The 14,883-nt window shown below is 37.3% G+C and overlaps 1 protein-coding gene across 22 annotated transcripts in view; it reads right to left on the bottom strand.

Moving 5' to 3' along the window:
- The window catches only part of EHBP1 (EH domain binding protein 1), a 229,641-nt gene that overhangs the window by 71,820 nt on the left and 142,938 nt on the right, over nucleotides 1-14,883 (bottom strand). For all 22 annotated transcript variants that reach the window (XM_054821276.1, XM_054821277.1, XM_054821278.1 and 19 more), the window contains 4 exons: nucleotides 10,308-10,486; nucleotides 9,626-9,674; nucleotides 2,534-3,448; nucleotides 427-570 (listed from right to left, as the gene is read on the bottom strand). In XM_054821276.1, the coding sequence (XP_054677251.1) occupies nucleotides 427-570; nucleotides 2,534-3,448; nucleotides 9,626-9,674; nucleotides 10,308-10,486 (1,287 nt within the window). The remainder of the gene's footprint in view (nucleotides 1-426; nucleotides 571-2,533; nucleotides 3,449-9,625; nucleotides 9,675-10,307; nucleotides 10,487-14,883) is intronic.

Below are 14,883 nucleotides of genomic sequence, written 5' to 3'. Positions count from 1 at the left end.
AGACTGTCACAAGCAGCTTCATTCACTGCAACAACACTTATGAAGCAGCAAGTAGCTTACATCACAGGCTCAGGGAATGCATTTTCATTAACTGAAAAAAGAGAAGTAATCAAAAATAGCATAAATTACTCCACTATCATTTAACAAGTAACTTCTGGTATTTGTCCCATTAGAAACTACAGTGTCAATCAAAGAAGGTGCTCCCAGACCTCTGCCTCCAGTGAAGTCCAAGGCATCTTTCTGCTGGCCATAACAGCAGGAGAAATAGGCTTTAAAAGTGAACCAAGGGTATATGACACACCAGAGCACCGGGAGATTCAGTGTGGAAAAGAAATATTCTTCAAGGACATGAACCCCACAAAAGCATATGCACATACAATAAATTTTATGTGTATGTAAACTGCCATACTGGCCAATACTTCTTACATCATTCAGCTGTTTATTGCGGGCTGGGATGATCGTATTGGTTAGTTGCTTATTCCCTGCTTTTAAAGCTGCATCTCTTCTTGCTTGCTCAAGCAGAACTCTTGCTCGTTCTTTAAGCTCTTCCTGTCTTGACAACATTCGTTGCTTAAAAATAAAGAAATATAATTAACAGCAAGGCAGCCTCAGTGTACTTAACATTTATACAGTAGTTAATAGCCAGGAGCCTTCCTATATAATAAAGGTCAGGAGTCACATGGATTACAGCTTCATGAGGTGACAGAGCATTTTATAGAAATGAAAAGTAAAGATGATCAAAATGTAAAATTGAAAAAAAGGTATAGGCCTTTATAATGTAAATAAGAGTTCTCTCCCCTCCCCTTAAAAATTAATTTCTATCAACATTTAATGCCTTTAAACTGCAACTGTGGGAAAAAAAATAATTGGCTTCATGGAAGCTATGTTAAATGTGCTATGTGTTTACTTATTTACTTTAATATGTATGCAAATTTAATGCTTCATTAGCTACTTATATGGGTATCGCTCATTTATAACTTAAACTGAACACAAAGGGGCCAGGTATAAGGCAAAAAACCCTGCAAAAATATCTGCTTCTACTTCATTTATGAATATCCACAAGGAAGTCCCTTCTTCATGCACATGACTGATTATACTGCAGAGCAGAAATAGCAGAAGGTGGGCAATGTGAGCACAGGCAATGTGAGCAGCTCCCATACATACATATATATACTCCCAAGCGCTGACTTCTTAGTCGAGGTCAACTGTGAAGACTCTAGGAAAACGTGTCTCTAGGCCTTTACACAAGGTAGGCCTGGGACAGATGTTGCAGGTTGTGCTCCTGCAACAACCATGTGCAAATTGAGGTGGTTGACTCTAACCATCAATTGAGTGTTCAAGGTTCAGACTGAGGCTCACATCTGAGATTTTATTACCATGTGCAAATGCACAGAAGATTAAGAACAGAGAACCGTCTTTAAAGCCATCTCTTCCTTTCTCTTGGCCTATTACACCTTGCACATGAAAATCTTTATAGAGAAGACATCCTGTCTCATCCTGCTCTATTATTCTGTATGGGCCAAATTGTTCCTTTCTCATCCAGTACACAAAGATGATGATGAAGAGAAACTTCACGAGACTTCACTAGCTGGCTATGGAACTACTATTTGGCCACTATCACCCAAACATGGGCTGTTTCTCTTGCAATAAAATGAATCTTTACGGCGCTTACTCACGAAAAAATGTAAAAATATTTGAAGCAATCCACACTACCAAAAGACTGGCTGTATTCTTTTCTTATCAGAGCTAATGGTGCAAAGCTGAACAAAGCCAAAACTCAGGAAAGCTCTTCACAAGGGTAAAATTATAAGCATGCTTTGGCATTTTTGTAAACAGGGCTGGTAACATTTTTTACCTATTTTTGTGATGATACTGTTTACTGATAATACCCAGGCTTTATATAATATTCAACTTTCATCCTCACAATAAATCTGCAAGGTAGGTGGCCATATCCTTTTTATCTCTATAGAAAGGAAAATGATATTGTGGTTAAGTAACGTGCTTGAGGACACTCAACGAACAGTGCAACTTAATATTCCAGAGTTTCTCCCTCAGCATTGTTGGCTATGTTCACAAGGCCATGTGGTTTCTCAGATAAGATTTGGAAATATGTTTGGTATATTTTAAGGTATTCAAAACTTTACATTTTTTAAATATGGATCAATGAATTGATAAGTCTTTCCAATTTTTGCTTCAGCGTGCAATACTCAGAAGAAAGGTAGCAAAAGCCTTGAAACCGTCTTCTTTGAGCTGGTTGAGAATACAACGTTACTTCCTTTAATTGGAGAGAGATTGGAAAGATTAACAATTATATTAACAATATAGGACAATTCCTAAAAATGAATTTTTCCTGTAATGGCTCTTTTTCAGCATCACCTACTTTCAGTCAATGTATTTGTTGCCCAACAATAAAATACATCGCCCACCTTGCCATTTATAATGAAGAAATGGTGTAAATTACAAACACGGAGAAAGAACTTGAAAAGCATCTCCATCCTGACTCACGGGCATACAGAAAGTTTAAATTTCTTACCTGGGCTGTTTTTGCAGTTTGATCTGCATGATTTAAAGCTGTTCTGGCATCATTGTCAGAATCACATTCTGTTTGCCTCGGAGAAGCATGTGGTTTCTTTGCAAGATCCATATCCTTATTATAGGAGTATCCAAGCTTAGAAGTAGGAGATAAACTTGGCTTTGTGACAGGTGAACCAGGATCTGCTCTTGTGCTCTCTGTAGATCCTATACGTCCCAGCTTTTCTTGCTCTGAGAAACCAATGGTACTGTCTGAGCTCTGGTGTCTCTTCTTGTCATTATCTTCACAAGCAACTGTGGGAGACACATCCTCTTTTTGATCACTGACATGGGCCAAGTCACTCAAGTCTAAAGTGTCAGCTATCAGCAATTTCTTCCTTCCCAACGTAGGCTGTGCTTGTGTCATATCTATACTGGTACACTTCCCAATGTCTTCAGATGCAGAAGTCCTTCCAGAGCTCTGCTGGGATTTTTGTGGATCTGTGTCACTTCGAGTCCTGCGAGAAGAAGGAGAAGCTGTGCTTGGGCTTAAGTGGTCATCGGGAGTCTGATGCTCGCTCTCAGATTCGCCAACACCACTGTCATTTACAAATACGGAGTCGTCCTGAGAAGCAAAGTCTGCCAAAGCACTGTCTGGTGGATGCAGCTCGGGCTCCCGGTTCAGGTCATTCAGCTCTGCGTAGAATTTTTCCTGGTCGACAGAACTGTTTGTGTCCGTTTCATAGTTACCCACTTTATATGTGCTTTTACTACTGTTTTCCTCTATTTGAACCACATTTAATTCCTGGCCAGAGAAATGCGCTCTGATTTGATAGAGATAGGTCATCACAGTCAGTTTGTCAGGTATCGCTAATAAAACCATGTCGGAAGGTTCCAGCAATCGTGATATTCCTAAACTGGCAAACCCATCGTATGCCTTTAAAAACACAGACAAAATAAAGATTACAATATGGCAGTTTCTTAGGTATAATAACATTTCAGGAATGCACATGGAAATTTCAGTCAAAATAAGAAAGCATCCCAGTATAACAGAAACAGTGTGGGTTCAACTCTATTACTTATTATTCTTTTGGCTTCATTGCAGTAGTTACTATTTTTTTTGTATTGCACAATCCAATTGAACTCATCGATTTTTCCCCAATAGATTCAAGACATCTCCCAGAGTATCTTCATAGCAATGCAAATCAAGAGAATATGACCAGTAAAGACACTCAAATGGCATTGGTTTTAATATTTTTAACATACTACCATACCATACTGAAATCTTTGGTTACTCAAAATGATGCCACTTTCATGAATAAAAAGCTGTTCATGAAACTGCAACTTAAAAGCCCTTCTGTTTGCACTAAGAAAACCTACCAGTATCTTAAATGGTTCTCACTCAAGTAGCAGGAAACAAGCAAATAAAAAAAAGTGTAAGAGTTGGACCAGGAGAAAAAGCAACTAAGGATGGCTTTTTAAGATAAGGAACAAAGATATAAGAAACACGACACTAATCCATCTTGGGCTTTATCACTGGTGATCAACCTTCTCTCTTCTACTGGTCATGTAATTGCAGTGATTTGTGTTGATGAAAAACTATGTCCAGATAGCCAAAAAGAACATCACCACAGATTACTTGATACAAGGCATAAATCACATTAAGCCAGCAAACAAAAGTATTTTAAAAACATTTATTGATGCTGAATTTATAAGAGAGAGTGAATTTCATTCTTTCTTCACCTTCATTTCTAAAAGCTAAACAGTTTTCAAGCCTCCCACTTTGTGAGGCCACATTGTCTTCTTTCTGCTAGCCCTTTAAGTGAGTGGGCTTGGTGCATCAGGTTTTTCTAGTTTTGAAGAATTAAAGCCGTTTCTCAATTTACAATTAATTATTACTATCCTGGATTAACCCTGGAAGACAATATTGTGTTTCAAGGAAGCCTTTAAAAAGGCCTCCTGTTAGCGTAGATGCACCGAGTTAAAGCACTCAGACTTCTCCTCCCCCAGTAATTCTGCAGCTCCTTTTCACCTTTCTCTGAAGGGGCCTAAAATGTTCGCAGTTGTTCCTACACTATTTTGAACAAAAATGGATGCTAAATTTAAGACATGGATGAGAAGCTGTCCTTTCACAAGGAAACAATAACACACTTCGCTAGCTTCAACTCTACTCCAGTTTTACACTATTTCCTTAATTTATTTATTTTTAGAAGGGTGGAAGAAAAAAGAAAAGAGAAATAAATTATGATTTTTTTTATCCTCTTGGTTTTCATACTAGTAAATGTTCAACGATGAGTTAGAACGTGGGTCTTGCCTGGCTGGCTCCTGGCAGACCCATTTATTTTACTTGCTCAGAGAAAAGGAGGCACTGTCATTCCCATTGCAATGTCGTTCCCTACTTGAGGGTTGGTTTTCATTTCAGCCACTTTTCAAACTCTGCTTCTGAGAGCTGGAATTTATCTTCCTGAAATTTTGTATGCTTCCACTCATGCTCAGGTATAACTTGCCAAAGCATTTTTGACTAAGTAATTTTTATATCGCCACAACAAATGGTTCAGAGTTTATCTAGACATACAAATTATCTGAATAATTTATTTTTAAGCCCTTCTGTCTCTCCCTGTGCAAAATGATTTGGCCTAAAATCATTGCTGGTCTTTGTGGGGTATCATTTCTTCAGAAGGTTCATTATGAGAGATTGTTACACCATTTAGAAAAGCAAAGCTGTGCTTAGATACAGGAGCAGCAGTGGACAACATGAATACTGTATTTGCTGATACAAAGCTCCAGACGGAGCAGAATAGCAGGAAAATGATGGGTAGGAGACAATGGAAAGAACTTGGATGGTAGAAGAGGAACAGTTGTCATTTACCTGGTCTTGGGACACAGCTGGAGGAGCAGGATCAGGCTGCATACGGAGGAGAGGGAGACAAAAGAGGTGGAACCGAACAGACACAAGGCGCACAGAGAAAGGAGAGTTCAAGGAGAGCAGTGCAGGGATTTGGGTGGGCAGCCTAAGCCATGGCAGGTACCCAGAATGATGAATGCTCATACGCAAGCAGAAAATAGGCTGGGCATGAAAGTGTAGCAAGCCAGCTGTGTTGTCCTGTGGACCACAGGTAACACCAGGATTTGTTGTTTGATTAAGTGGGTCAGTGCTGATTCAGTGGCATAAATTAGCTGTTACCCCACACTGAAGGTAGTGGGAGTTACCATCTGAAGAATGAAAGGACCTCAGGATGGGCTTAGCAGTCCACGGCAGCCAAAGCCCATAGACATGACTTGACCTGAACTCTTTTATACTCTTAGTTTCTTATTTATATGCTAATAAAACTAAATCCTAAGAATATCTCCCAGGGTCTGTAAAATGAAGGTGGGGACAGCATTTCAGAGTTGTCAGGAAAGGCACTTCCTTAGAATGGGTAACACTACAGCAGAAGGATTGAATTTGGAACGATGAATATTCTCGATACAGCTGCAATCACTTTTTACTGTCTGTTCAGTTCTTCTGGTGATGCTTGGGACTAAACACAATAGTTTCCCACTGATGCCAGATACTTATTTCCCATTCCCTCTTTTTCTCATTCTGGATGATACACATTCTTACTTCTCTCCTTTTAAAGTACACTAGATCTCTAGATTGGCACACAATCTTTTTATAGTCATTAGTTCTATAAATAGCAATCATTAAGTTCTGTACATGTCCATGTAGTGGTGTGCAACGGGTTCTCCTTCACTGTTAGAAAAGCTGGAAGCTTCTTGATATTCCAGCATATTTCTAAATGCCTAGTGTTTCTAGCTAGTTTGTAACATGTAACAGAGTAAATTTTCCAAGTCAAATTACTTTTTGTTAAAAAGAAGTATAACTAAGCCTTGCAAACATTCATATGCATGTTTAACTGTGCTCCTGCATGATCCCCCCAAGGTCAACAAACAGCTCCTACACACGCCATTAAATACATGCTTATGATTTTGTGGAATCAAATACTAAAAGCGAGCATGAACATCTGTTATAAAAATATGACTGCCAGCTTAAAGGTAAGGAATTTTTTTCTATTTTGCCTCAATGCTATCCCTGTAATTCTGAATTCTTCTCTTTAAATGTATATTTTAAAAGGATGCCTTCCTTGCAAAATGGAATATTTTGCTCAGACAATCACTCGAGTTCAAATGCATTGAGGAATTTAGTAGAAATGGTCAAAAACTAGAAAAAAAGGGGGGGGGGGGAAAGCATCACAAAAATTGAAAGTGCCAATCGAACATCCAGATGATATATTACTATTTCCACACAATAATCCCTCAAATGAAACAAACCTCTCTAAACAATAAAATAATTAAAACCAGAAGTTAATTATTAGAACCACACTGTTGTGCCCTTCCACTTCTCATTCTTTCATCCTCTCCAAGCTCCAGCCAAGTATAGTTCAGTAGCTTACATTTTTAAAGCGCGGGACATATTATTGGCAGTATGAAAAACTTCTGTTCTTTGTAAGAGACTACACTGCCAGCATGCTGTAACTTTAACACATTTTTCATTATTATTTACTAATAATGAAATGGACATACTAAATAAAATTAGTTGGTTAACATTATTGGGAAGGCTATACGGATATTTAGATATATACAAGATTTAAGTAGAACCACAACTCTTTGGATCAGCTGGGAAAGTATCCCTGAAATATTTCTAATTTTGTCATAGATAATCCTGGTTTCTCTTCTGTTCCTGACAGAAATTTGAATTTGCAATGGGCACTATGCACCAAAAATACCTTTGAATTCTGACTGATGCTAATATCATCTGGAGTAGTTGTTTAGGGGTTTTGAGGTTGGGTTTTTTTTAGAAATATAATTATATTGTGGAAATTAAAATACATAGATACACACACATATGTATATTTGCGGGACCCTAAGCTTATTTACCTATCTCCTGATGAAGTTTTTTCTTTTTTAATTTACTGACAAGCTGATTGACAGACATCAGTTGGGATCCATCAGCACAAGCACCACAGGCAATATTCCAACCATTTCCCAACTATGTAACACACTGACATATTGGCCAAGATCAGATGTCACAGGTAAATACCCTTTTTTATTCAGCATCAGTGGCAGCACCAATTTGGCAAATGAGCAGTGTGCGTTATAAAGGAACTCTGAAGATGCGCTTTTTGTAACAGTGCAAGTCAAGGTGTAATTATACACAGAATTGCACTGAAATAGTTGCCTCTCAAGATTTATTCTTTTTTTGTTAAACTACAAGCAAGGTCATGCAATTCTAAAAGATATACTCTTATGGGTTAACCTTTAACCTGTGGTCACAGTCACTTCTTACCTCCTTTTTGGGGGGGAGATGGGGAGGAGGAAGGGAAAAAAAAAAAAAAAAAGAGCTGCTTCAGACAAAGAAAATTGTCCTATTCATCCACAGATGTTATTTTAATTGGTTAGGAGGAATCATTGTCAAATGTGTTACATATCTGCATGGAATTTATAGGCAGCCATTGTTGCCAGTGCCGCATTCACTCCAACCAAGGGCACGCGGGGTTATCAGGCAGAACTGTGTGAGACCAGGAAATAAATCTGCAGGAAGCAACTGAGATACTCAATGTAGCTGTCAGGCGAAGACTTGCAAAGTGATGAAAGAAAAAAACTGCACAATAACAACAATCATTACTTCTTCAATGCTGGGAACTATATCCTGTTAGAGAGACAGGCTAAAAAGTTCACTGTTTGCCATCACAGTTTCACAAAGAAAAGATGACTGATTGTACTGCTAACGTTTTTAATTAATAATCTATTTTTTCTTTTTTATAATCCAGCTTAATTAGCCCAGACACTCAACAAAACTTCAAGTGCAAAACCATATGATCACAGAAAACACTGTGATGTCACGGATAATCCACTTAGGTCATCATAAGACCCCATATTATTATGAAAAAGATATCATTGGCCAAATCACTCATTAGATAACAGCAGCTCAGAGATACTTCATTATTTATAATACTTAAGTACTATTTTAAAGACAAGCAAATCCCCGGCTAACGCATAAGTGTGCAGGCACATTAAAATATAATTACCCTAAACACAAATGAAATTTAATAAAGCACTTTCAGAAATTCTACATATCTATAATCTAATACTCTTTAGTTATATCTGCTATATAATATTGAACTTAATTAATTTATTCAAAGTATATTTTTACACCTTTCCCCCAATTCATTTTGTGTTTTTAAAGCTATATGAAAATAAAATCACAGCATTGAGAAGGCAGCTACTTAAAAACAAGTTTCAGATGATCTTCAGGAACAATTTTATTATCAGTGACTCACATAAAAATTACCATTTCTAAACACGTCCCTAGGGCTCAACCAAAGTTTGTAACATATCTAAAATACTGAGCAGAAATAAAAAAATCTTCTGGTGATTCCCAAACTGAGTTCCTGTCTCTTCCAGAGAAACTTTTTACATCTTTGCATCACAAAGATAGAAAGAGTGGTTTAAAACAGCTGCCCAATACAATGCTATAAACTATTTTTCTAATATTTAGCTTATTTGCAAGGTATTATCTCAACACCTTATATCCTAGACTTTCTGTCACATAAAAATTCAAGTTCTACACCCACCACTTCACTCAGACGTGGAGTATAAAAGCAGGTGTAAAATTTCATCTTTAAAAATACAAAACATCACCATCAAAGCAACATTGACCATGACCGATGCACAGAGCCCCATTAAAGCAACAGAAATAGAAGTCTTGTGTACGACAAACCAAGCAGTTACATTTCTAATTTTTTTTTTTTTTTAATTATGTGGCTGATTAGAAAAATCAGAGGAGTGATCAGAGAAGGCTGGCCAGCCCTCTGCTCTGATTTCACAGTTAATGTAGGCCATACACATATTAATCTCTAATGCCAGCCTTGCACTTGTTGTGAATGTTAAAGACCATGACAAACGAGAGTCAATAATGCATCCGATTTGAACTGCAGGAGGTTGAATACCTTCTGTGAGCTGCAGTTATGACCTTACAAAACAACCGCACTTTCCCAAAATTAATAAAAACCTGCAGTGAAGCCAAAATTGAAGATATGTCTTTTTTTTTTTTTTTTTCCCTGGCAGTTCTTACCTTTTTGTTGTTCTCTTTAATATCTTGAGGATTCAGGGACTTGTAGTCACTGAGGGGGAAAATGGCACAGTGGGTATGTACAGTATTTGATAAAAGCAGCAGTTTTAAAACAAACTGAATCTAAAAATTTGACATACAATAATATCATACAGTAAATAGCAATTTCATAGCAATTCAATCAACAAAACTAATAGTGTGGAAAATTAAAGGAATAAATAAATAAATAAACAAACACCGATTACATGTTTCATTGCCTGAAGCTTTCCATCTAAAAAAGAAGTTAAGGCACGGACTACAGGCCGGCCTTGACAACCAAATTTACCAGGAGGTAATCCGTCCTTGTCAGCGTACAAAGAGCTACAGGCTTATTCCTCTCATCTCATTTCAACACCGGCACAATTTTCGTAATCATCTTGAAGTCAGTTCTTTGTATAAGATTAAGACGAAGAAAAACAAACCATGGAGAGGGGAGAAACAATTGTTTATGCAACAAGGGAGAGCAAAGAGGTCATAAAGTTTGAGCATTCATAAATTTGTTTTCTTAGAAAGGATGGCTCCCTGCTTGACAGAAAAGGGTGAAAACAGTTCAACACTTGAAATGAACAGGGATTTGATTTTTACATAAACTTAAATGTTGCATATTTCTATGAGAGCTTACGCAGACAGAAAGTATACAACTTACATTAGGTCTGGTCTAAAGTGATGTAATATTGCACAAAAGGATAAACCATTTCTCCACGATGTAGTAAAATTGGTGATTTTCACTCCCCTGTAGTTTTTTGTAACTTCTTTGCACCACACAAGCAGTGACTGACTAGCGTTTGGCTTTCTCCCCAAAACAGGACTTGGTATTGGGCTTGGCTGGAAAAAAAAAAAAAAAAAGAAAAAAACAAAAAGAGAAAAAAGAGAAAAAAAGAGAAAAGAGAAAAAAAGAGAAAAGAGAAAAAAAGAGAAAAGAGAAAATAAACAAGAAAAGAGAAGAAGAGAAAAGAATTTAATGGAAGATGAGAATTAACATTAATTGACCTAACCAGATGATCTGTATCCTTTGATGTGAGTTTAGGTCCTTCACAGCTGTCAGTTTACAATGACTGTTACTTGCAAAAGACACAAATCGCAAGTTATTATCTCCAGTCGTTGCCCTTGGCACTTGTCTCCAAAGGATGTAGATGTACGGGATTCCAGATCTACATAGGAGAACAGGCCAAGAATTGTACAAGTGGAAACACCGTGCTGAAGTACTTAAGGCACAGTCCTGCACAGCCTGCGATACACACCCTTGAAAAGATTTCCCAAAATGCAGCCATGGAAAAGCACCCCCACACAAGCCCTTTTGCTTTTAATGAAGATAACACTGCAATTGGATCAAAAGCTAGGCAGAGCAGGGTCAGAGTTAACCGCAAGTTGCGAGCTACCATTGTGGCGTGGGGATCAAAGTCGCTGCATCTGCGACATAGGATTAATGCGTTCATCTCATATAGGCTCCAGCATAAAGTTTCTGGCTGCGCTCTTCCTGTTTAAGCGTGCAATTGCATAAAGGTAATTACAGCACGGTGTTTCTAAACAGCCACTTCCAACTATACCCAAAAGGTTCCTCTTTCAGGCTTTAGTTTTTCTACGTGGAAAGGGAATTTCGGCCATAAATCGTTATCAGAGGGTGCTTTCTAACAAGTATCATTTGCTAATAATGACCATTTCCCCAAAGGGTACTATGACACTTTTAGGAACATTTTTGTTAGCACAAAACAAGAGTTAAAACGAAATAAAATATTTCAGGCATTTGGCATTTGTCAGACTGTCCGCTGTTTCTCAAATTCAGCAGAGGACTTACTGATTGCATCTTATGTTTTCAGGAAATACACACTCATTTCCTTACACAAATATCGACACTTCTTAGATGTAATTAAATAGACATAATTATTTGACTGACACAAATCCAAAGTCTGAATTACAGAGAACGAACTGAGCCCACTTATTTCTTTAATGTAATATAATTAAAAGCATATATACACAACAAGCATGCCATTTACGCACCTTATAGCTAGAGAGTCCCAAATTAAGATAAAAATAGAGCAAGTAATTTACTATATCACAGCCACTTAAGTTTAACAAGTAAATCCTTTTGGCCATATTACCGATTTGTGAAAGACCAACGATGCCCCCACTTGACTAAAGTATGTCAGTGCTAAGCAATTAGCTGCTAGCTACCAACTGATTTATGTTTTCACTGCTTCTGGGGAAGAAAATGTACAGAACCAGGAAAGTAATTTTTCATTTACTGTGACAGCCAGCCCTAAAAAGTTGTTTTATAAACACACCTACCTCATCATCAGATAGAAGCACAGCCAACTCATTTAGAAAGTGAAAAATGTATACCTTGATGAGATTTTTTTAAATAGCAGATCATATGTACAAAATAACTTGTTAAAAAGTGGTTTGTTTTTTTTTTAATCCTGTCAATGATTCAAATCAGCATGAACGAATCCGTTAACGATGAGACAAATATCTATAAATACATTGAATTAACATCTGAACAGGGATATACAAAATATGGAAGAAAAAGCAGCAATAAATGATAAACTAACTTCATCATACATCGGATTTTAATCAGAGAAACAAATATTGTTTAGGAGCTGCCAGGCAGTTACTCCAGGTTCTGAGTGATGTAACTAAGATCAGTTTTTTCTCCTGTTTTTTTACAACTTGAAGCAAAAACCAATACCTAACCACTGACCTCAAATTTAAGGTACTACATCACTTTAATATATGCATGGAAATAACACTGTTGGGAGAAAATACTTAAAATAGCACTATCAAGATGGGGAAAAGTGATATTTTAACAAATTTTTAAAAGCACGGAACTACTTCTTCAAACCACAGAGCACTACTTACCAGATATATTAGATGTCATTATAAAGTCTTAATACTTGTTGCTGAAACTCTACAGAAATGTTACATGTTCCAGTCACCACCTAAATACTTTCTGGTTAACTCTGAAATGGCCTTAGGCAATATTACCATTCAAATGCCTTAATTACACATCTAACAAATGGAAGATATAACTGATTTTACAACTAGGTTTTACAAAAGGACATCTAAGGCTATTAAATCAGTAAAGTTAGCAGAATTTTGCATTTTATTTACAAATTACCTATTTTTTAAAATCCAGATTACAATTGCTTGAACTTTTATACTTAAGTTGGAGCTTTTTTTCCCATGTTTGTCCTTCCATTTACTTTAGATTTTCTAAAAGTATTTTAGGCAGAATATGCAAGATTTAGGATGTGCATAATGTACTTACACAGTTTTCTCTAGCTGAGAAAGCAGAAATTCTATACTTAGTTCTCCAAGTTTTTTCAGAGAAAAGTGAAGTTAATATTATAACAATGTTATGCTCTTATTTCACCACCTGAGTCAAAGCTTTCGTTATTTAATCTATGACAAAAGTATTCAACTCAAGACACACTGGAGATATATGAGTAATGGCAGAATTGTGCATGAACACTTGACACCCCTTCATAAAGGTTAGCAAATGTTAGTTTTGATTATTTTATTTTGTGAAGCATCATTATGAAAAACGTTTTCTTTCAATACCTGTAAGTTATGCATACTAGTTACAGGTTCAATGCAAACAAAGTTACTACCAAATGCCTATTTCTAGCATACATTTGCTTGACAAGATATGAACTCACCAAATGAAATGAAAATTTAATTAGCTTTTTCTTACATAACTCTTTTCAGCACTCACCACACAACTCTCTTAAACCACACAGCAGTCATGACTTGGCTTTTCGAGTTCAAAAGCCGAAGTCCCTGAGAGCTTGTTTGGAAATGCCACCAAAAAGCATGAGATATCCACAACAGATTGCCAGATCTGCTTGCTGATCAACACGTTACTGAATCTAATGCAACTTATTTTTATCCAGCCATGGATTAACTGCATGGCAAGTGCAGAGGTTCCAGAGCTGGTCCCTCACATACTAGCTCCGATCTAGATGCTGCATCATGTGGGTGGATTTATCAGCTGGAGTCAGCATTAGCTTCAGGATATCTGTGTTTCACATTCAACAAAAGCACTGAAACCTCTTTACTTTATTCTTCTTTTACATGTTCTGGAAGCTTAATTAATATGTTTTATTAGTGTATGTATTTTTCCTCTTGGGAGATTATCCCATCAGACCATTACTCTACATTAACAAGAGGACCACAGCTTTAAATATTAGGCTGCATCCCTACATTTAAAAATATTTAAATAATTGTTTTGCTAATCTCAGGAATGTGCAGCACCAGGTGCACTGATGGTTCGCAAAGTGGGGGTTCAGCTGCACCTCTGACACATACAGACCAATGCTCAGGAGAAGAAAATCAAGACGAATTGGTGATGGGAATACAGGGCTATGAACCAAGCTCTCGTACAAGACATGGGGAGCCACCACAATGAAGATGGTAGGGGCTTAGTCTGAGTAACTCCCAAGAGCTTGTTGACAGGTTGCATAGGGTGGAGGATTTTGAAGAGCAAGAGGCAGTGTTGAAGGCTAGAAGAGAAAGATGCTGCAACGAGTAAGAACAAAAAGTATGTAACAGCTGTGGGAATCTAGGTGGAAGACTTACGTGCTTTGAGCTTTATATTATATTAATGAACACAACTCCCTAAAGAGGAAAGGAGTTGAGAGACCACACTAAGAAAGGTAATTAACTGCAGGAGGAGAGGAAGCTGAGATTGAGATAGGGCTGAAAGTCAGAATAGGGAAGACCTGCAAACAACCAACAAACAAGCTACGTTCCTCAAGAAGCAAGTACAGGCAATGGTCTCTTACTTATTTGACTGAGCAAAAGAAAAGGGATTTTCCCTTACCTCTATCAAAACTATAATGCTGTCTAGGCTCACTGAAAATTGTGAAACCATTAAAATGCAAGATAAGGTAAATCAAAGTAACACACAACTAGGTGAGACAAAATGCAGCATGCAGCTGGATGCGGGAAAAGTTTGGGAAACCTCCAGGTTTCTCCAGCATCAGACATCTTGAAACTTCGCCTTCCTCACTCTTCTGATTGTGCCTACAGCTAATGTGGATATGCAACAAAATACAAACTTTTATCTTAAAAAGTTTAGGCATAAGCTTTTAATTGCTTATCATTTTACAGGTTTAACTTCAGCACAACCAAATCAGTCCTTGTTCAATCACAACCTTAACATTTAGACATCTGCCCGGGCCGACATGGTGCTCTCATGTTTGAACCTGGCAAGGTGAGGAGGA

The sequence above is a fragment of the Grus americana genome, chromosome 3 (genome assembly GCF_028858705.1).
Source record: "Grus americana isolate bGruAme1 chromosome 3, bGruAme1.mat, whole genome shotgun sequence".
Lineage (NCBI taxonomy): Eukaryota > Metazoa > Chordata > Aves > Gruiformes > Gruidae > Grus > Grus americana.
The sequence above is the reverse complement of the archived record's forward strand: the minus strand, read 5'-3'. Positions and strand labels throughout refer to the sequence as shown.